General features: G+C 46.1%; 1 protein-coding gene across 5 annotated transcripts in view; it reads left to right on the top strand.

Annotated features, from left to right (window-relative positions):
• Positions 1 to 22261, top strand: part of CCDC88A (coiled-coil and HOOK domain protein 88A) — a 176524-nt gene that overhangs the window by 136510 nt on the left and 17753 nt on the right. For all 5 annotated transcript variants that reach the window (XM_085858535.1, XM_085858533.1, XM_085858534.1 and 2 more), the window contains 2 exons: positions 1668 to 1760; positions 11992 to 12197. In XM_085858535.1, coding sequence (XP_085714661.1) covers positions 1668 to 1760; positions 11992 to 12197 — 299 coding nt within the window. The remainder of the gene's footprint in view (positions 1 to 1667; positions 1761 to 11991; positions 12198 to 22261) is intronic.

The following is a 22261-nucleotide window of genomic DNA, read 5'->3' as shown; positions in this document are numbered from 1 at the left end:
TTGGCCTGAATGCAAAGCGCTATGTCTGGTGGAAACCTAGCACAGCTCATCACCCATCTAACACCATGCCTACCATGAAGCATGGAGATGGCAGCATCATGCTGTGGGGATGCTTTTCAGCAGCAGGGACTGGGAGACTTGTAAGGATGGAGGGAACAATGAATGGAGCCAAATACAGGCAAATCCTTGAGGATAACCTGCTTCAGAGTGCAAAACACCTTCGACTGTGGTGATGATTTTTGTTCCAACAGGACAATGACCCTAAGCATAGAGCCAAAGCAACACTAGAATGGCTTCAGAATAAGAATGTGAAAGTCCTTGAATGGCCCAGCCAAAGCCCAGACTCGAATTCCATTGAGAATCTGTGGATAGACTTGAAGAATGTTGTTCACCGATACTTCCCATCTAACTTGACAGAGCTTGAGCAAATCCGCAACGAAGAATGGGAGAAAATCCTCAAATCCAGATGTGCAAAGCTCATAGCCAAGAAGACTCGAAGCTGTAATCGCTGCCAAAAGCACTTCAATGAAGTATTGACTCATGGGGTTGAATACTTTTTGAAGCAAGACTTTTCACCTTTTCATTTTTAATTACTTTGTAAAAATTTCTAAAAACATGTTTTTCACTTTGTCGTTATGGTTGACTCACTGATATAAATGTTTAGTACCTTCTGGGTGAGATAGAAAGCTGAAATCTTGCATAGTGATGCAACTCGCAGCGACGGTTGGAAAAATACCCATAAACGGAAATATTCGCAAATAAAAGCCAGCCGGTGCAAGCTCTGTCTGCTCACTGCAAGTAGACAATGGAACTAGTTGCTGGCAATGGTAACGAGCACCACTTCTGCCTCTATTTTATAACTTTTGCCGTATTTACATTAAAAATTACTGCAGCTGTAAACTTTTCAATGAAGAGCTCATTCTAATCACTAATTGTTGATTTACTTGAGATATTTAGCTATTTGTAGAATGGAACCACAATGGGCTTTTAAAACAGTCAAAGGAGATCCGACTTCATACATTAGAAAGGAAGCAATTACAATTGATTCCTCTGTCTACATCTCTGATCTATGATGTGCACAAGTGTTGATCTGTTTTAAATATTGTTAATTATTTACTAATCATAGTAATTATTAAGTTCTCGTAGTAATGACAGCACACTTTAAGTATTTCATATTTAATGATATTGCATTTTGGGTCACGTGACTTGCCATTTTTTTGGTCATTGTTTAATTACGTTAACGATAAAAATACAACATTTTGAGTTTGTCTTTTGGCTTGTATATCATTATCACTAAGTGCTCTTGAAGATAAATCTCTCTCACAATCCACACCATCAAATATATGAAGATTATGTTTATTATGTTTGCACATATTATGCACTAGTGTAGTTGCTTGCAGTGTGCAAGCATGCCCCCACTAGTATTGTATGTAGACAGCACCAAATGAAATGTTAATTAATTTTCAAGATTCATGCTGTTAGGTTCATTTTCTTTCGTTTTTCTCTGCAGTTTCTTCTTCTTCTTTTTTTTTTCTTCGCATGTCAATGCACCGTGGATTGGAAATTCAGTATTTGCACATTGAGTGCCATGATGTGTGGTGGCCATGATGTTAATGCCACAATGTATCATTGTCCTTGTGCCTTCCTGATTTGCCCCACTTCTGCAGAGATAAACTCAATGAGCTCCGGCGTCAAAAGGAGAAGCTAGAAGAGAAGATAATGGATCAGTACAGATTCTACAGCCTTTCCCCCCCACGGAGGTATGCATGATAAAAGGTCATCATTAGTACACATGATCATTGATCACTCTATCGGTCTTCAATCCCAATGATGGGTTGAGAGGATTACTTTTACATGTGGGATAAGTGTTTTTCATAAAATTAAATAAAAGATTACTTGATTAAATGTTTAGGGATGTGGGTTAAACACACAATTCCCATTAAGCTGAAGTTTTATTTTTCCTGAGAATTAAGTACAGTATACTGTATTGCGAGAAGCTGAATAAGACTTTTACTGACCATACTATAAACAGAATCCAATAAACCAAGAATATTGAATCGTGAATTTCGATTAATTTTATCAGTTGTAACCTTGTGTTTTGGACGTTCAACAGTACAAGATATTTCCTTCATATCCATTGTTATTTACTTTTTTTATTTTATTTTTTTTGTATACCTTGGTCGAGGCTCGTATGAGAGCAAACACACAACTCACAGCAAGGAGGCATGAGACAAGAGGGGCGGGAGTGGAAGGGACAAAACATTGGGGAACAGACACAGGTGAACTGTGGAAGGGAGAGGGATGGGGATGGGACGGGGAACATGGCGAGGGGAAGATGGACATTAAAGGGACTTTCAGGAAGGAAAGCAGGAGAATTGAAGGAAGTGGGCTTGGGTGGATTATCGGGGGTAGAAAAGATCGAGGATTTGGATGGGGGAAGATAAGAGGTGGTGGTGAACAGCTGTTTTGAAAGCCTGGAGGGAAGAATGGGAAAGAATAGAGTGAGGAAGTTTATTCCAAAGGCGGGAAAAAAGAGGAATGAAAGAGTGAAGATGAGCAGTGATTCGTGATTTTGGAAGTTTTACCAGAAGGGGGTTGTTGGCGGACCTTGAGCGCCCTGTGGAAATGTGGTTAGGACAAATCGCAGAGAGAGCAGGGGGGGCAAGGCTGGAGAGGAGTCGGTAGAAGACAGAAAGACCACCGACCAACCTGCGGTGATTGAGTGAGAGGCCCAAAGACTCAGCTTCATTGCGGGAGATGCCAATGATCTTAAAAGCCCTGGTTTCGACAGCGTGAAGTCGAGAAAGGTGGGAGGCAGGAGCACCAGCCCAGAGGGGAGAGCAGTACTCCATCAGGCTACGGACAAAAGCTTTGTAAGTGGTCAGGAGCTCAAGAGGGCCGAGGAAGGACTTTGCACGACGGAGGATTCCCAGTCGGCGACTGGCTTTTGAGGCAAGGTTGGAAATGTGACTTTCCCAGGAAAGGTCATGGCAGATAGTGAGACCCAGAAGCTTGAAAGAAAAGACTTCTTCCAGAGGATTGTTGAGAAAGTGGATGGGGGGTTTTGTAAACGGTCCTTTCGAAGAGACATAGTGAGAGTGTGAGATTTGTCTGGATTGAAAGACATGTTCCACGTGTTGGACCAGTTTGTGATTTTATCCAGATCTGCAGTGAGCGAAGAAGCTGCTGCTTGCCGGTCTGAGGGATGACAGATGGTACGGCAGAGGGTGGAGTCATCGGCAAAGAGAAATAGAGGATTTTCCAGAGAGTCCGAGAGATCATTGATGAAAACCAGAAAAAGAACAGGGCCCAGAACGCTACCTTGAGGAACTCCAGCCTGCACAGGAAGAGGGGATGAAAGAACTCCATTTAGGGCCACACGTTGACTGCGACAGGAGAGGAAGTCTGCGAGCCATGAGTGGAGATGGCCTTGAATACCATGGGAAGAGAGTTTGGTGAGTAGGGCAGGGTGCCAGACTGTGTCAAAAGCACGTGATATGTCCAGGGATACGGCTCGGATTTCCTGTCTGGCATTGAGGACCTCCATCCATTGATGGGAGAGCAGTAGCAGCATATCTAGGGTAGAGTGACCTGGTCTGAAACCAAATTGATGATTGGAAATCAAGCCATTGGAGACGAGGAAGGATTTCATGTCTGAAGCGATGATGGATTCCATAACCTTGCTGATGATTGGGAGAAGGCTGATTGGTCTATAGTTACAGGGATCTGTTTTTGCACCTTTTTTATGCAGGGCAGTGATGTTAGCAGATTTCCAAGCAGATGGCAGATGACCTTGGGAAAATGAGAGGGTGAATAGAACAGAGAGAGGGTGAGCAAGAGCAGAAGAGCAGGCTTTGAGGACACGTGGGCTGATGCCGTCTGGACCGGTTGCAGAATCTGACTCGATGTTTGAAAGCAAGCTCTCCACCTTGTCAGGAGAAAAGGATACAGTCCAGGGACAGTTGGGTGCGACTGGGTAAAGTGGGTAGAGATAGTGATGGGTTTGGGACACAAGATTTAGCTGCAAACACCGAGTTTAGACATTCAGCTTTATCACGTGTGGAATCAGCAGTGCGGCCATTTGAGGTAAGGGAGGGGATGGAGGGGGAACATACACCAGAAACAGATTTGATTAAACGCCACCAGGATTTTGAGGAGGGAGAGAGGTTTGAGAGTTCAGACTTGAGATGAGAAAGATGTTGTTTTCTGGCTCTCCTGAGGGTAGATACACACTTGTTCCGAGCTTTGTGGAAAGAACTGAGATTGCCCTCAGTTGGGTTTGCTTTCCATGAGGCAAAGGCAAGTTGTTTCAGGACAACTGCCTCGCCACAAGCTTCAGTAAACCAAGGGCGGGAGGAAGGGTAAGACAACTGAACACTAGAGGGGATAAATCTGTGCATGAGGGAGAGCAAGTTTCTTTGAAAGAATTCCCAGGATGAGTTGATGTTTGAGAAAGTAGTGATAGGAGACCAGTCTGTAAGTTTGATGGCTGCTCGGAGACCCTGCCAGTCGGCTTGAGTGAAATGCCAGACTCGACGGCGGTGAGGTGGTTCTCTGATAACAGCCAGAGAGATGTCCACTTTAACAAGGACGTGGTCAGAAGAACCAATTGGAGCGAAGGAAGAGCAGCAGATATTGTCAGGGAAATTTGTCAAAATCAGATCCAGAAGAGATGGAGTACCATTGGTTGAGATCCGGGTCGGGAAGTTGACCGATTGAGTCAGTCCCAATGAGTCACAGAAAGCTTTTGCTGATGTCCCATGGCAGGTGAGAGAGGTACCCACACCTAGCCAACTGACAATTGAAGTCGCCACATAAGAGGAAGAGAGAGTTTGGATGAGAAGATAGAAGATGGTCCATGTTTTCGGAGAGTGAGGTGTAGATGGAGTCATCACTGTTCGGTGGACGGTACAGTACACATATAAACATGAGGTGGGAGTGGAGGGGAAGCCGAAGCCAGAGGTATTCCTGGGGGTGTGGGGGAGTGAGAGCAGTGCAGGGAGAGTGAGGAATAGAGTCTTTGATGAAGAGAGCAACACCTCCACCAGGACGAGGCTCAGGTCTGTCATACCGTAAGAGGGAGTAATCAGGGAGAGATACTTGGGAGTCAGACACGTCTTGGGAGAGGAAAGTTTCTGTTAGGCAGATAATGTCTGGTTTGTCAGTGGCAACCTGCATGGAAAGATCTGAAAGGTTTGAGCGAAGGCCCCGGATATTTGAGGTCCACACTTTTAATGAAGAGGAAGGGGAGGAGGCTTTGGGTGCAGGAGGTGGAGGGGGCGGGGGAGGGTAGGACGAGGGACGAGGGGGGAGGTAGGGAGGGTAGGAGAAGGGGTGGGGGGTATGGCAGAATGGCGGGGGGAGGGGGCCGAATGAGGAGGAGAAAAGGCTCTGTGGTGCTGGGAGAGAGGGGGGACAAGAGACAAGGAAGATGGCAGTTGAGTATTTGAGGAGGTGGAGTGAAGAGATGGAGGTGAGAGGGCAGTGGAGGGAGGCAGGTTGGTGGATGAGAGGGGGGGCAACTTAGAGAAGGAAGAGTGAGGGGGATGAAAGGTGGGAGAAAGGTGAGGGGGGAATTTTTGAAAGAGGTGAGAGGGAGGCTTGGAGGGAGAAGAGTGGGATGGTTGCTTTGAGAGTGAGAGTGAGGGGTGAGGGGGGTGAGTTGGCACTGAAGTTGGAAAAAAAGAATGGTTGATGGAAAGCGAGCATTCATGGCAAACTGTGGTTTTTAAAAGTTTTAGGTCAGAGATGCGATTTAACACAATTCTTGATGGATGCAATGAAGGCGAATTCAGAGAATGGAGAGAAGAAGCGCTGTAATAGTTGGATTTTTTAGGCAAGGAATGGAGGAGAGGTCGAAATGAGAGCAGTCTGTTAAAATAGCAGAAGAGTAGTGCATTGTGAAACAGTAAAGAGTACCACATGTGTGAGAGAGGAAGATGAAGCATTATAAGATCGTTTTTGTTGTTAATATTAATGTATGAGAGAGTTCAACAGATTAGGTCATGGAAGTGTAAAAAAAAAAAAGAAATCGAGGAGGAAGTTAAGAGGAAGAAGAAGTAGCAGAATCGGGAGAAGGTGAGCGTGTTGTTGTTGTTGTTGTTGTTGGGTATATATATATATATATATATATATATATATATATATATTTTTTTTTTGAGGTAAGAAAGAGATTAGTTGGGAGAATGGGGGATGTTTGGAAAGTGGGGTGGATGAAAATTGAAGGTAATGGGGAGGATAGAAATTGAAGGAAATGGGGAGAAAAAACAAACAAACAAACAAAAAATAAAACGATCGAACACCAAGTGGAACCGGTAGGCCTCAAGCCTAGGACTAGGCCTCAAACACCAGGTAAGAACGTCGACATAAATACTCACAAAATAGCACGATTTTTGAAACAAAACCGAACTAGGAACACACATTAACATGTAGGTGAGAAAATTAAACAGTTAAAACGGGACAAATAACAACCGGAACTTAACTTTGAGAATGTCAGCAGGGAGCCCCGAAGGAGACCTCTTGCCGCTCAAAACCGGAACCGGAAGTCTACTTGCTTTTGTACCGTTCCCTTCTTATTTATTTATTCTTTTGTATACATGATTGAGACTCGTGGAAGAGCTAAATGAATACACTGAACTGATCAGGACAAAAGGAGCAGTTGAAACGGGGCGGGGGACAAAAACAGCAGAGTTGAAGGCCAAGGTAGAGGTAAACTTGGACAAACAATGGGTATGGGGAGGAATGAGGAGTAGTGGAGGATGCATAGGGTGGACAAGATGGATACAGAAGGAAACTCAGTCAGGTCAGGTATGGGAGCATGTGCCAGAACAGCACGTCGCTGCGTCCACTTTCCAAGGGTACTCCAGGGGCCTCCGTCTGGCCATCCCCCAGGCAGATGCCAGGCCCATCCCCATCTCCTTGAGATGATGGTCAACCTGTTGCAACCATGAGGCACGTGGTCGACCCACTGGCCTCCTCCACTCATGAGACTCCCTCGCTGAGAGAATCTGGTGAGCAGGATCAGAGTCAGGAAAACGAGCCACATGTCCATACAGCCGCAACTGACGCTCACGGACTATGCAGGTAACAAATCGCATCCGAGTCTCTCTCAGCAACCGCTCGTTGGACACAAAATCCGACCAGCGATAGCCAAGGATTCTCCGTAGAGACCTGGTACCAAAGGAATTGAGTCTCCGTCTCAGATCCTTGGTCATAGTCCAAGTCTCGCACCCATAGAGCAAGACTGGAAGTACCAAGGACCTGAAGACTCGGACTTTCGTCCTCCCGCACAGGTACCGGCAGCGCCACACCCCATGATCCAGTGAATCCATGACTCCCCAGGCCCGACCCAGACGTCTATTGACCTCTGACTCGCAGCCAGCAGAGACATGAATATCACTGCCAAGGTAAGTGAATCTCTCCACGACCTCAACATCCTCAACACAAACAGACACAGACAGGACAGCAGCATCCAAGATGTCACCGAAAGCCTGGATCTTAGTTTTGACCCAAGAAACCAGTAATCCCAACGGCTCCGACTCCTCATTCAGCACCTCGAGGGCCCCCAAGAGGATGTCTAAAGTCTCCGCAAAGATGACTGCATCATCTGCAAAGTCAAGGTCCGAGATCTTGACATTCCCAAATGACGCACCGCAACTTGATCTCTCCGACATCCTCCCTAGAATCCAGTCCATACAAGTGCTGAAAAGTGTGGGGGCAAGTACACATCCCTGACGAACTCCAGTAACAACTGGAAATAAGTCAGAGATGGTACCACCACACTTCACAGCACTCTCAGTACCAGAGTAGAGTTCAGACATCAGATCGATCAGTTTTGGTGGCACCCCACGAAGACCAAGAATCCTCCAGAGGACATCCCGATTCACTGAATCGAACGCTTTACAGAGATCAACATAGGCTGCAAGCAGCCCCTGCCGAAACTCTCGTCTGCGTTCGGTGAGGACACGAAGTGCAAGGATACGGTCAATCGTTGACCTCTTTGGTGTAAAGCCTGACTGCTCTGGACGCTGGTGCTCAAGCAGATGGTGGCGAACCCTATCGAGAATTATCCGAGCAAAGACCTTGCCCGGCACTGAGAGCAGCGTCACCCCTCGGTAGTTGTTGCAGTCTTGGCGATCACCCTTCCCTTTCCAGAGAGGGACAACAAGGCCCCTCTTCCTTTCAGTTGGGATGATGCCTGTGTTCCAGGCAGAGCACAAAACTGCATGCAACGACACGAGTGCAGCATTTCCACCAGCCTTGAGAAGTTCGGCATGGATGCCACAGATCCCTGGAGCTTTGCCCCGTTTCAACTGGTTCACCGCAGCCCATGTTTCCACAAGCGTAGGTGGACCACAGTTGATTCGAGGGTCAGCAACAGGGATTGTAACACCCTTGACGTCAAACTCGACAGTTGGGGGATCAGCCTGGTACAACCGCTCAAAGTAACCGGCCCAGCGGGCCTTCACTTCAGACTCCTCTGTCAAGAGCCTACCACTCTCTGCTCGAACTGTAGTGCTCCGAGGGATGGGCTTGGATGAACGTAATGCGCGAATTCCCCTGTAAGCGGGACGAGAATCACCTGTCCACAGGTGATGCTCTACTCCCTCACAGATTCCTCGCACATAGGCCTCCTTGTCCACCCTCAGTGCACGTACAGTTTTACGCCTCAGCTCCCTGAACAGCTCAGTTCTGCCATTCAGCCTGGCCCTGCGACTCTGGTCAATGGTATCCAGTGTCCCTTGAGAGACAAAATTCTTCTTTGCCCTGCGGTGAGCTCCAAGGCATCCACCGGCAACATCAAGGACGGTGGTCTTGAAGGCGCTCCACAACTCTTCAGGACCCCCCAAAGCACCCAGACCCCCAAGTGTCCACTCAGCCTGTTCGCAAACTCCTCAGCTACTCTCTCATCCCTGAGCTTGGCAACATCCAGCCTCGGCTGGGATGGTACCATTCTCCAGGATTTAAGGTGCAGCTTTAGAGTTGCTACAACAAGCCTGTGGTCAGTATTGAGGAACTGAGCACTCCGGTAGACCCTGCAGTTCTGGATCATCCTCCAACGACCGTCAATGAGGACATGGTCAATCTCCTTTGCCACACCGCCAGCGTTGGAATACCAAGTCCAGCGATGAGCTTGTGGGCGCTGAAACCATGAACCAGCCACCCTAAGTCCATGACTTCTTGCAAAGTCAAGGAACTTAGTGCCATTCTGGTTCATAGTTCCTGACCCATGGGGACCAACACACACCTCATAACCATCCCTATCAGTTCCAGTCGATGCATTGAAATCCCCCAAGACTAGAAGTGTATCTCGTCTGGGGCACTGATCAACCACAGACTCGAGTGTGGCGTAGAATGCATCCTTCACGGTGAGATCACTCGCCTCAGTCGGAGCATAAACAGAGACCAGGGAAATGACACCTAAGGAGTGACGAATCCTTAATCTCATAATACGCTCGTTGACCGGTGTTACCTCAATTATCATTGGGGTCAGCTTATTGGACACAGCTACAGCAACTCCTTGGGTATGGTAACCATCAGAGCGACCAGACCAATAGTAGGTGTAACCACCCACCATTATCTCGCCGCAATCCGGTCTCCGAACCTCAGAGAGAGCTGCAATCCCGATGTCCAAACGCTTGAGCTCAGATGATAACAGAGACAGGTGATCATCCTCTCTTAGGGATAGGACATTCCAGGCACCCACCCGAAGGGACCGCCTCAGGTTAACCCAAGGAGACCGCCGTCTGGTGGACGACACCTCAGCACCACTCCGACACACTCTCCCACAATCTGACCCAGGGATGTTACCCCGTGGTTTCCCTCCTATCAAAGATTGGGGGTCCCGAAGGCTTTGCCCCAATCCCGTCATCCGGTGAGCTGCTCTGCGAAGGGAAGCTGCACAGGAGGTACTCCCACGGAGTGGTTTTCAGATTTTTTTGTGTTTTTGCGTTTTGCGGAATGAAGGGTTTTACGGTGGCCAGAGTGCAAATCCTGCCACCAACCTCCTAATAAGAAGTGACCCAACTGCAGGAGGACGTCCGCAGACACAGTTGGGCACTAGATATGGATGGCCGTTGGCTCGCAAGGAGCTCCTCCGCCCTTTGACAGGTTTTGTTTTTAATCCTGCTGGGTGTCCATATCCAAACACCCTCCTCACCAGAAAACCTGCTGGGGGAGACGGTTTAGTCGCCGACAACCCGACCATGGAACAGGTTAGTACAGGTTTACATGGTACCTGTAGCAGGTCACAGATCGAACCTGACCTGACAGACTGACAGAAGGAAACTCTTCGCAGGGAAAACTGGTTATTTGGAAGGAGGAGGGTTCTATTCATTTCATATGTTAATATACCTGCGCTTATCAGTTGATCCATCACATATCGCGAGATGACATTGTTTTGTGATCATTTAACTTCAACGTTGCGTGTGTGTCCTTGTTATCCCTCTCTGAAAAGGGAAGGGTGATGGCCAGGACGGCAACAACTACCGCGGGGTGACCCTGCTCTCAGTGCCGGGCAAGGTCTTTGCTCGGATAATTCTTGATAGGGTTTGCCACCATCTGCTTGAGCACCAATGCTGAGAGCAGTCAGGCTTTACACCAAAGAGGTCAACGATTGACCGTATCCTTGCTCTTCTGGTCCTCAGGGAATGCAGACGAGTTTTGACAGGGGCTGCTTGCGGTCTATGTTGATCTCTGTAAAGCGTTTGATTCAGTGAATCAGGATGCCCTCTGGAGGATTCTTGGTCTTCCGAGGATTCCACCAAAACTGATCAATCTGATGTCTGAACTATACTATGGTACTGAGAGTGCTGTGAGATGTGGTGATACCATCTCCAACTTATTTCCAGTTGTTACTGGAGTTTGTCAGGGGTGTGTACTGGCCCCCACACTTTTCAGCACTTGTATGGATTGGATTCTGGGGAGGATGTCAGAGATATCAAGATAGTTTGGTAATGGTAAGATCTCTGACCTTGATTTCGCAGACGATGCAGTCATCTTTGCGGAGACTTTAGACATCCTCTTGGGGGCCCTCGAGGTGCTGAATGAGGAGTCGGAGCCGCTGGGATTACTGGTTTCTTGGGTCAAAACTAAGAATCAAGCTTTCAATGACATCTTGAATGCTGCTATCTTGTCTGTACCAGTTTGTGGTGAGGATATTGAGGTCACGGAGAGATTCACTTACCTTGGCAGTGATATTCATGTCTCCACTGGCTGTGAGCCAGAGGTCAACAGACGTCTGGGTCGGGCCTGGGGAGTCATGGATTCACTGGATCATGGGGTGTGGTGCTGTCGGTACCTGTGTAGGAGGACAAAAGTCCGAGTCTTCAGGTCCTTGGTGCTTCCAGTCTTGCTCTACGAATGTGAGACTTGTACTCTGACCAACGATCTGAGACGGAGACTTAATTCCTTTGGGACCAGGTCTCTTCGGAGAATCCTTGGCTATTGCTGGTCGGACTTTGTGTCCAACGAGCGGTTGCTGAGAGAGACTCAAATGAGATTTGTTACCTGCATCGTCTGTGAGCGCCAGCTGTGGCTGTATGGACATGTGGCTCGTTTTCGTGATGCTGATCCTGCTCACCAGATTCTCTCAGCGAGGGAGCCTCGTGAGTGGACGGGGCCAATGGGCCGACCACGTGCCTCGTGGTTGCAACAGGTTGATCAGCATCTCAAGGAGATAGGAATGTGCGAGGTATCTGCCTGGGGGATGGTCAGACGGAGGCCACTGGAGTACCGGCGGAAAGTGGACGCAGCGACGCGCTGCTCCGGCGCATGCTCCCATACCTGACCTGACCTGACCTCCCAGACTCGGAACGGATGCTCTAACCATTACACACAGTCTGGTTAATATTCAGGGAGGCAGGTTCCTGAATGTTTATTTGAAATAATTATTTTAGTAAATAAAATTTAATTCAGGAAGTGATTTTATAGTGACTTGTTCAGTGCATTCTAAAAACCATAAGCACTGACCCCGATGCCACTTTGCCGCAGGAAGAGTAACTGGATCACCACACAGATGAAGAAACTCATGCGGCCTCGTAAGGATGGCAGCCGCGAACGGCTTCGATCAGCGCCTGATGGTCCACCACTCGACACATCACCATCAACCCATGATGGAATGGACAGTTCATCAGTGGGCTCCAATTCTCTGGATGATATACAGGGCCATCACCATACCACTGCCAGAAAGAGCAGTAGTGAGTGCTTTGCTTTTGGTCTTTTTATTGATCACACTAATCATGTTCTAATCATTGATTTGTTTAAGTGAGTGAATGGAAAGTTTTTTGTTGTTTTTTGCCTCCAAAGTTGATTAATATATTGAGGCCAGAACATATTGATATTGATATGCACATACAGTTAGCTGTATACTGGCTGCACAGATACTACTTTCAAGGTTCATTCAAGAAATTCTATGAACAAAGATGCTCATAACAGTCCAAGATGTTTTTTTTTTTTTCCAATATATACAGGTAATGTAATTCCATCCATCCATTGGGACCATACTCTGTACAGAGCGTTGGTGCTGCCGAAACAGTCTCCTGCCGAAGTGTAATTAGTAAGTAAGAAAGTGTATTATGAAGAATATATATATATATATATATATATATATATATATATATATATATATATATATATATATATATATATATATATATATATTGTTGTGGTTACCAGATTCGCAAACCACCATTCAGGTCCCTTAGGTGAGGTATCTCGGTAAGTGCATGTGTAGTTAGGCCCAAACCCGTTGTCTAGTGGGAATACATGTCATTTATACGTGCTGCGACTCTTCAGGATAGCCGTTTTTCTTTTACTATCTTTATTTTGGACCAATCGCCACCATCACAACCACAACGCCGCTTCACCACAACCGCCATGACCTTTACCGTCGCAACTCGCCACCATCGCATCACCGTCATCTCGCGCCACTCATGGGCACCGATGCTGGACTCGTGTAGGGCGCACGTTGAACAGCGTGTACAAAATCACGGATTTTCTGCTTCAAAAACGGATCCAAAACGACACACGCCCACTTTTTGCCGTCCAATCGGTGAGCGAGGGGCGAATTGGCCCCGCCCCCAGGGCGATCGATATATGCAAATTTGTGGATCAAAAAGCCTTCACGCCCACTTTTTGTCGGGCCAATGGGGAGCGAGTTGAAAGGTCAAAGGGAGGGGGTCAAAGGCGAAGTTACGGGGGGATAAAAGGACGGTGTTCGTCAGTAAAAGGAGTAGTAAAAAAGTCGGAACGAGGAAGAAGGGAGTCGTAAAGGTCGGAACGAGGCGAAGGAGAGTCGGAACGGAGGGGACGAGCTGTGGAGAGGCGGCGAGTCGGACGAAGGGTGCTCGCGTCGTGCAAGGAGCTGCGCGCCCGAGGGAGGCCGGCAGCGCGACCTGGCCGAGGTGGAGACGCTCGTCGCACATGATAAAGATCCTCTATACCCCGAGCATCAGCAACCCCCCCTCCTGTTTCCCCCCGCGCTGAGATAGTGCGACCAAGGGGGCCCCGTTCCCACCCCCCTGCCAGGCACTGTCCACGAGGCCCGCGGGTTGCGGGGCCATCGCCGCTCCGCGTCTCATCACCAGACGGGTAGGCCCGACCAGGTCTCGGCCCCAGGCCTACCCCATCCTTGGGGGTATTTCTTTTCCTTGGTTTTGGGTATGTGTTGTCGGCGCCGTCTGTGAAGTAGAATTGTATAAGTGTTGCCGTGTGCTCGGTAGTCGGAATTAGCTCTGCACTGTGTTTTCACTTTTATGTTTGCTTTTTGTGTAAATGGAATTGTGTTTTCTTTTTGTGTGCATTTGGTGGAATTGTATTTGTGTGCTTCCCGTGTGCCGAGAATAAATGTGCTTTATTGTTGAACTGTTTCCCGCTTCGCTTCGTCTTTTTCCCCATTGAACCCCCATCTTGCTTCACGTAAAGGGTTGGTAGTGGGCTGAATACGCCCAATAATTAATCGAACCGTCGAGGTCGACGATAACACCGCTCGGTTATTCTGATAGTACGGAACGGGTCGCTTAAGTGGCCCGTGTCCGAAGTCGACCTGCGGCGAGGTGCGATCGCCCGGTCTACCCTCCGCGTGGGTACTTAGGTAGTTCGAATTTGGCGAGCAACCCTATCCCACGCGGGGGCTGATTGGCTCGATCGCGGTGAGACCGAAAGGTCCACCCGTGACTGGTTCCCGGCGTTAGTCCGAGAGGGTCACGACTGGATTGTCCGTCCGGTGGGCGACGTGCCGCGATTCGAGTTACGTGGCCGTCGCACGCCGGCGGGCGCGAAGACCGTAACAATATATATATATATATTTGAAAAATGAAGACCTACCCACATCTCTCACCTGTGAATAGAGGGAATAACTAATTAGCTCTCACCTAATCAATTAAACCCAGGTGGCTAGGATTATATAAATAAATTCACTCCTACCATGCTATTCTCGCCAAAGAAGCTGCGTTAAGCAACCATGAAAGGCTACCCAAGGTCATCCCTATCGCTGTTTCAAACCCTTCCCAGAGTTCCTCCACAGCTGTAAAGATGTTCACAAAGAATACACACATGAGAACCCCAATGTTACACACCCCCTCAGCTGCCAGACCGGTTTCATTGCTTTTGGGTGATTCATCAGCGACAGCGTAGACAGAAACGCGCACCACCGAGACTCCAAAGCATGTACCACATGCAATGCCAATCAGAGTTAACATATAAATAACAAGACCCAATCATGTTTCTCACCTGTAATTGGAGGGAATAACCAATCAGCTCTCACCTAATCAATTACCCCTGGTGGCTAGGATTTCAATAAATTAACTCCCATGCTCTTGTGCACATCTTGTCATCGACCAAATCACACGATCCAGTTCTCAATGTTGGACGTTGCCCCAATCTTCCATCCGGGCCACTTTCAGGATTGAGAGGCTGTGGGCGGACTTGGCAACTATAACCACGACTTCCTTGGATGTCCCAATAATGTTCGACATCATCTCGGCCAATTAATTTGTGTGATTATGGTCCTGAAATGCAGTGGTGAGAATATGTGCAAAGTTTGGATCGGCACTGTAATGCATAAATGTGAAGTTGGGACTTTGTTTAAGTGCCAAATAGATGACTGTAGGAGTGATGATCTCATCACTATATCTGACACCATTCGGAGGGATACTGTAACACCAGTCACAGTATCGCTCCGAATGACATGGTCATTTATTCAGCCTACTTGAATGCCAGCCTGTACCATCAAACTGGCCACACTGTGGCCATGATGCCAAATGGCAGAATTAGCAGATCACTGCCGATCTCATTCTCCAGACTCGAGTATGTCTATCGTTGAAATGTAGGCACAATCTAGACACATTGATTGAAAGAACATGGTGCCAATGGTTGATGCTCTTAGTGTGATGTTCTGCCACCCATTGTCAACGATGCTGGGTTAGAAGGTCAACATCATTTTAGGATGAAGGTGAAACAAAACTGAAGACTTTCCTCTGTATAGTACGTCCAGTTTATTGTTTGTGTCATTAAGAAATGTGTACAATTATGGCATTTCATCTGGAACATCCTGTACTAACCGATAATTCACTGTGCTCAATTTGACAACATGTATGGTACCATATAATAAATAATAATGGAAACAGGAAAATCTGGGTTTAAAATGCAAAAAAAACGTGTGAAAGAATGGCATCGTGTATAATATATATGACCGTTTTTACAGCCATTTTTCCCTGCTGTGCAGGGGTTTGGCTTTTTGTGAGGCAATGTTTTATGGCCGGATGCCCTTCCTGACGCCAACCCTGGTCGCCTCTTACGACACACAGGGATATGGTACACCTATTCTAACCGGGGCATACACCGGGACCAGTACACTGGCACTCATTTCGCCGACCTCGGAAGGATGACAGGCTGAGTCAACCCCCTATTCAGCAGCCAACGGGGCTTGAACTCAGGACACTGGGATCCCAAGCTGCCACCCTAACCACTAAGCCAACACCAGGTGTGTAAAAAAAAAAAAAAAAAAAAAAAAATGAAATGCTTCATCGTGCAGTCATGTGGTGAATAGAGGTTGTCATGCAAGCAATCAGAAAGTGCCGTACCTGCAGAAGGACTAAGGATATCGACGGTGATATCGTTGTGGTGTGGTGAATACTATGGCTCCTTGGAAGAAAATATAACATGACAAGCATATAGGAATCAAAGTCTTAGCTGGTGAAGGATACTCCATGTGACAGATTGTTTCAGCAGGAACTGTGTCCAAGACTGGAGGATATGCAATAATATAACCGGACAATATAAATTGTCAAGGAAGAAAGCCCAAACTCTCCAAATGTGATGTTGATTCGTATGTTCTCGACATGATCGACGACGGTCCAGTAGAGATCTTGCGATTGACCTAACTCAAAGTACGTGTGTTAGCATTGTTCTCAAAGTGGTCTCAATGGATGCGTAGCTGCTGGAATATCTGTGCTGAGGAGAGACAAAGGGAGAGGCAAATTCACCTTTTTTTCATTCTGTACCCAGTTTTTCTGCGGTTTTCATAATTATTGCCAGTACTGTATTTTATTAGCTGCCTTGCGTGACCAGCATGGCGTTTGCTTCAGGGTTAAGGTGGCTGGCTTAAGATCTTAGGGTCCTGAGTTTGAGCCCCTGTCGTGCCATTTAAAGTAACACCAGGTGGGTTGACTCAGCCTGTCATCCTTCCGAGGTTGGCAAAATGAGTACCAGCTTTACTGGGAAGGATGAGGCATTTGAGTATCCTGCGTCGGAGTGGTGACCCGTCCAGGAAAAACTGCCTCGGCAACCCTATGCGTCTGAAGATGCAAAAAGACTTCTTCTTCTTCTTCTTCTTCTTCTTCTTCTTCTTCTTATTCTTATTCTTATTCTTATTCTTCTTCTTCTTCTTCTTCTTCTTCTTCTTCTTCTTCTTCTTCTTCTTCTTCTTCTGCTGCTTCTGCTGCTTCTGCTTCTGCTTCTGCTTCTGCTTCTTCTTCTTCTTCTTCTTCTTCTTCTTCTTCTTCTTCTTCTTCTTCTTCTTCTTCTTCTTCTTCTTCTTCTTCTTCTTCTGCTTCTTCTTCTTCTTCTTCTTCTTCTTCTTCTTCTTCTGCTTCTGCTTCTGCTTCTTCTTCTGCTTCTGCTTCTGCTTCTGCTTCTGCTTCTTCTTCTTGCGTGACCACCATGTTACATGGCCAGAATTGCTTACACATGAGTAACTTGTCACATCTTATGAGCTTGATTGTATCGCTCTCGATGGTGGATAGCAACTTTTGCTGGGTACGTTTTACAATATTTAACCCTTTGAACCCTGATCTGATCTCCTTGGACTTTCGGCTCCCTGGGCTCCCTGGAGAAAAATCCGGCCACTCAGGTATATGGAGGTTTGAATATCTGCTGGTAAAACGGCTGCTCGGGTTCAAAGGGTTAAAGTATTTATTTATTTTTATTTAAACTGAACATCCAAGCATCTTACACTATATGTGAAGTTAAAAGCTGTATATTTTGAGATTTCTTTTGAACTTTCGAAGGTGTTCCACGATTGAATACCAATGTGGGAAGGTGAATGATAACCTGTGCTCTAACTTATCTTAGCATGATGTGCAGTGTCGTCTGTCAGCAGTCATGTTCCTTTGCTTCCAAATCTTCGTGAAGAGTCGGCGAATTATCGCCGGCACACTGGCCTTATTCCAAATTCCTCCTCTAATCTACAGGGGGCACTGCATCTTTGTCATCAGCAAATGATGCTACCATGTGCTGCATAACGAAAGAACATTCTGGAATATTTTGATAATGTTTCATTGGTGTGGAATCCTTCATTGGTGTGACAATGATAGGTCTAATTTTCGCTGATGAAGAAGAAGCCTTTGAGTTTCCTCGTCTGGGTTCGATCATTGATGAGGTCAGACTTCAATGTAAACTGCCGTTCTTATGTTGTGCTTGCAGGGTCCGTCGCCTGCTAGAGAAAGTGGTCATTTGGATCAGGAAATAAATCTGCCATCACCCACTTCAATGATGTTGTGGATGTTTAAGATCACACAGTATATTTTGAAAGGATGATGATGAAATACAATAATTTTTTTTCTGTTGTAGGGTGAAACGATTTCAAATTAATTCACTCTTTTATCCCATGCAAAGTTGTTGACAAGCATTTTGTAAGTTTCCATTTGAAAACATTGCTTGAGCAAGTTTTGAAATGATACGTTAGATAACTGAGACGGTTTGGGATAAGATACGTGTTTTTAATCAATTAACTTCTCAGAGGCATCAATGTGTGTGCCGTTCATTTGGATGGATGTTAAGCCGAAAGACCCATCCGTCAGCATTGCTTGGTGGTGGACCTTAAAGATCCCACGGTGTATTTTGTGAAAAGCAAGCTCGTTATCGCCAGCACCCTGAACAAATTCGCAATTCCTGCCCTGACTGAGTCCTGGTAAGGCAATGGCAAGCCAGCCAGCTTAATTTTTGCCCAGGTACTGCTTCAGTCGCACCAACACTTTGTCCAGAGTATGTATATTTGATTGAGTGTGCAAGGAACTTGGATACAGAAGGCCAATCTACCTGTTTATCAACTTGATTTCACCGAGTGAGGGGGAATGGTGATGAGAACTGTGGGGCAGACACAGGGACATCACCAGGGTTTTCATTCTTATATACAGAGACATGACAGAAGTAAATAGACACCATGATTGTTAAAGAATTTATTTATTTAACATTTGAAGAACATTTGATCCATTTTAATACATACACGAGTATTTGGTAGACTTGCCATTTGCAGATTTCAACGCTTTTACTCTTTCAGACATAGAACTGACGAGTTCCGAAATTTTCTCTTGTGGGATTTCTGTCCAGGCTTCACGCAAAAGGTTTAGGAATTCTGCCCATGATGTTGGTTTCCTGGAATTTTTCCTCACAGCTCGATCCAACATGGCCCAGAGGTGTTCAATGGGATTCATGTCAAGACAATGATTTGGCCATGGAAGTCACTTGATCCCATTTCTATTTTTTGGTGTTATTTGCAGTGTGGGCATGGAGCTCCATCTTTCATGAACAGTGTTGTTTTTTACCATCTGTCCAGTGGAGAAGACAGGGAGAAGTCCATCCTCAAGGATAGAAATGTGTATCGTAGAGTTGATGTTGCCAACACACTCCACAATTTCTGACCGACCAGTGCTCCAGATTGCTCCTCACACCATCACTGAAAAACCACCATGTTTGAGAGTTAGCTGCAATCGATTCAAAGAGAACACTTGACTGGGAAGTCTCCAGACCCATACACATCCACTCTCAGAAAATTGAGTGAATTGGGACTCGTCTGAAAAAATGACAGTTTGCCAAAACTCCAAGGGTCTGTTGGCCATCTCGTCAGCCCACTTCTTTCTCCTTTGAATGTTGGCTGGTCGAAGAAGAGGTTTTCTCCTAGCTGCTCTCCCATATAGTACTGCAGCATAGCAAACCAATTGTTCAAATTTGCATAAAAGCACCAAAATTGGTACACATGTAGAATAATGTATTCCGAACAATTCTAGATATGGAGCCACCCGAGATTGTGCCTTGGTCAGCTTTGGCTGTCCAGTTGCCAGTACTGGCTTACACATGAGTAACTTGTCACATCTTATGAGCTTGATTTCATTGGTGTGGAATGTTATTTTGGAAGTTGGGTTTCCTTGTTTGTGGTGAGGATGTTGAGGTCATCTAACAGCTAACCCTAACCCTAATGAGGAATGAGGGGGAAACACAGAAGAAGTTTCGTGCGTTCAACTGGTCTGGCGTTCCATTACCAATCAGCTTGTAGAGCGCTCGACAAGTGGCTTACTGGAATGTTTAACAACATGTTAGGTCGGATCATTGGAAGGATCAGATCATGCATGACATAACATGGTAGGTTAGGTCCTTGAAAGGATCAGACCATGCATGGCATATGTTAGATCAGGGAATTGGAAGGATCAGACCATGCATGATATATTGGATCAGGTCATTGAAAGGATCAGACCATGCATGGCATATATTAGATCAGGGAATTGGAAGGATCAGATCATGCATGCTATATTGGATCAGGTCATTGAAAGGATCAGACCATGCATGGCATACGTTACATCAGGTCATTGGAAGGATCAGACCATGCATGGCATATGTTAGATCAGGGAATTGGAAGGATCAGATCATGCATGATATGTTGGATCAGGTCATTGGAAGGATCAGATCATGCATGATATATTGGATCAGGTCATTGAAAGGATCAGACCGTGCATGACATAACATGGTAGGTTAGGTCATTGAAAGGATCAGACCATGCATGGCATACGTTACATCAGGGAATTGGAAGGATCAGATCATGCATGATATGTTGGATCAGGTTATTGGAAGGATCAGACCGTGCATGGCATAACATGTTCGATCAGGTAATAGGAAGGATCAGACTATGAATGACATTATGATGATGGAGATTTGGAAATCATTCCTCACCATTTTAAATTTCCCGAAGTATCATTTATTTCCGTATGTGTCGGGAGGGGGGCAATATCGCACTTCACAAAAACCCTTTGGGGAGGGGGGATATTGTTTTGTAATAACATTTTTATGCTATTATAATCATTGGTGTTATTTTTGTTATGAGAAGCGGCCTTTGAGGAATGCCACCATTAGGCCAAAAAAAAAAAATGTTGCATTGGCGTAACGGGTCACTGAAAAATAGGGTAGGTCGGTCGGGATCTTTTTTTTTTTTTTTTTTTTTTTCCTAATAAATCCCTCTCAAAATCTCCCCCGGCTCGAGTACCACCCTTTTTGTCGGCGGGTTCTGTTCGAAACACTTCCGGGTTTTTGCGATCGCGATCGCAATCAACAAGATACTTGAAAACGATAGCAAAACAACAAAAATAGCAATAAAATAGGGTCGGCAAAATTTTTCGATAGCAAAAAAACAAAAAAAAACGTAGGGTCGGCGGAATTTTTAGGGTCGGGCGGGTTACGCCAATGCAACATTTTTTTTTTTGGCCTTAGCTATCGTGATACGGAAAAAAACATCTTAACACGGACTTCCCCTAAGGCGGAACACCCCTTTGGGGAGGTGGAGTTAAATCGCGACACCCTACATCGTTCAACCTCTATCATTCATGCGTAAAGACTCATTTAAGCAGCTTTGTTAGCTATAGATCGTTTTTTACCCATTACCTAGACTAGAGGCCGAGCAAGTCGAGACGGCTCTGAGCCGTTTATCTGAGGGAGACACGATAAGTATAGAATATATTAATCATGTCGAGTTTCCTCGAAACTTCTTTCAGTTTCGTAGCGACTGTTTAGGTATGTAATTGTACGTTGGACATAATTAACTGATACGTTTGTGGTTCTAAAATTTTTTTTTACGTCCGGAAGGAGTGCCCCATGAAAGCCATTATAACCGATCATACACTTCAACACAGAGTTCGTGCAAGGCACTACCCCCACCTCCCCACCTTGGGGTGGAGTTAAATCGCTGCAACCTCCATTGTGTGACCCTTAGTCCTCCTGTCACGTTTGGTTGCCATTGGATAAGTAACCAACGAATGTATTGTGGTCAAAAAACCATCAGACACTGTCATGTATGAGATCAACCAGAAGTGCGGTCATCGCGAGGCGGGAACATGGCGGCACAAGGAGATTGGGCTCATGAATGGTTCTGAGGTTTCTATGTGTGGAGCACAATAAAAGATTGATGATGCCTTCAAACTGCTTTCCCTGCTTGATATATTACAGACACAGAGACAGACATCAAATTGTGTATTTAGTAAAAAAAGAAAAGAAGATTGTAAACCTCAAAATATAGTTCCCTTACCTAAAGTAAGAACCTTAACCTATAAGCCACTGACTGGTTTCCAGACTGCACGGCTCATCAGCTGGGGACCGTTCTTCCTCAAGGTTTTGACACACACATACACACACGTTATGTATTCATTTGTGTTTTGAGAGGTGTAGGGTGAGGTCCATGAGGACAGAAACACCAACAGCACCTTCTCTTTTGACCACACTATCTTGTAGACATCGCAATCACTACACATATATCCAATCACCGATCCATACCATGCACCAGTCCTGCCAAAATACATGTACCCCTCTATATTCTAATGCTTCTTGGTAGCTATCTAATTCCAGTCCAAATCTATCTACTGCTTCTGCTGCCATGACCTTTTGAGGGAGATTATTCCATGCATCAAATAGAAGGGCACTCAGTGGGGAGCATTCCTTTGCCAGGCTGAACAGTTTACGTTTGGTAATCCACTGATGGGCCGGATCTGCATCTGCACCTTCA

Source organism: Eptatretus burgeri, chromosome 15 (genome assembly GCF_056783735.1).
Source record: "Eptatretus burgeri isolate ZD-2024b chromosome 15, Ebu_testis_v1, whole genome shotgun sequence".
Taxonomy (NCBI): Eukaryota; Metazoa; Chordata; class Myxini; order Myxiniformes; family Myxinidae; genus Eptatretus; species Eptatretus burgeri.
The sequence above is the reverse complement of the archived record's forward strand: the minus strand, read 5'-3'. Positions and strand labels throughout refer to the sequence as shown.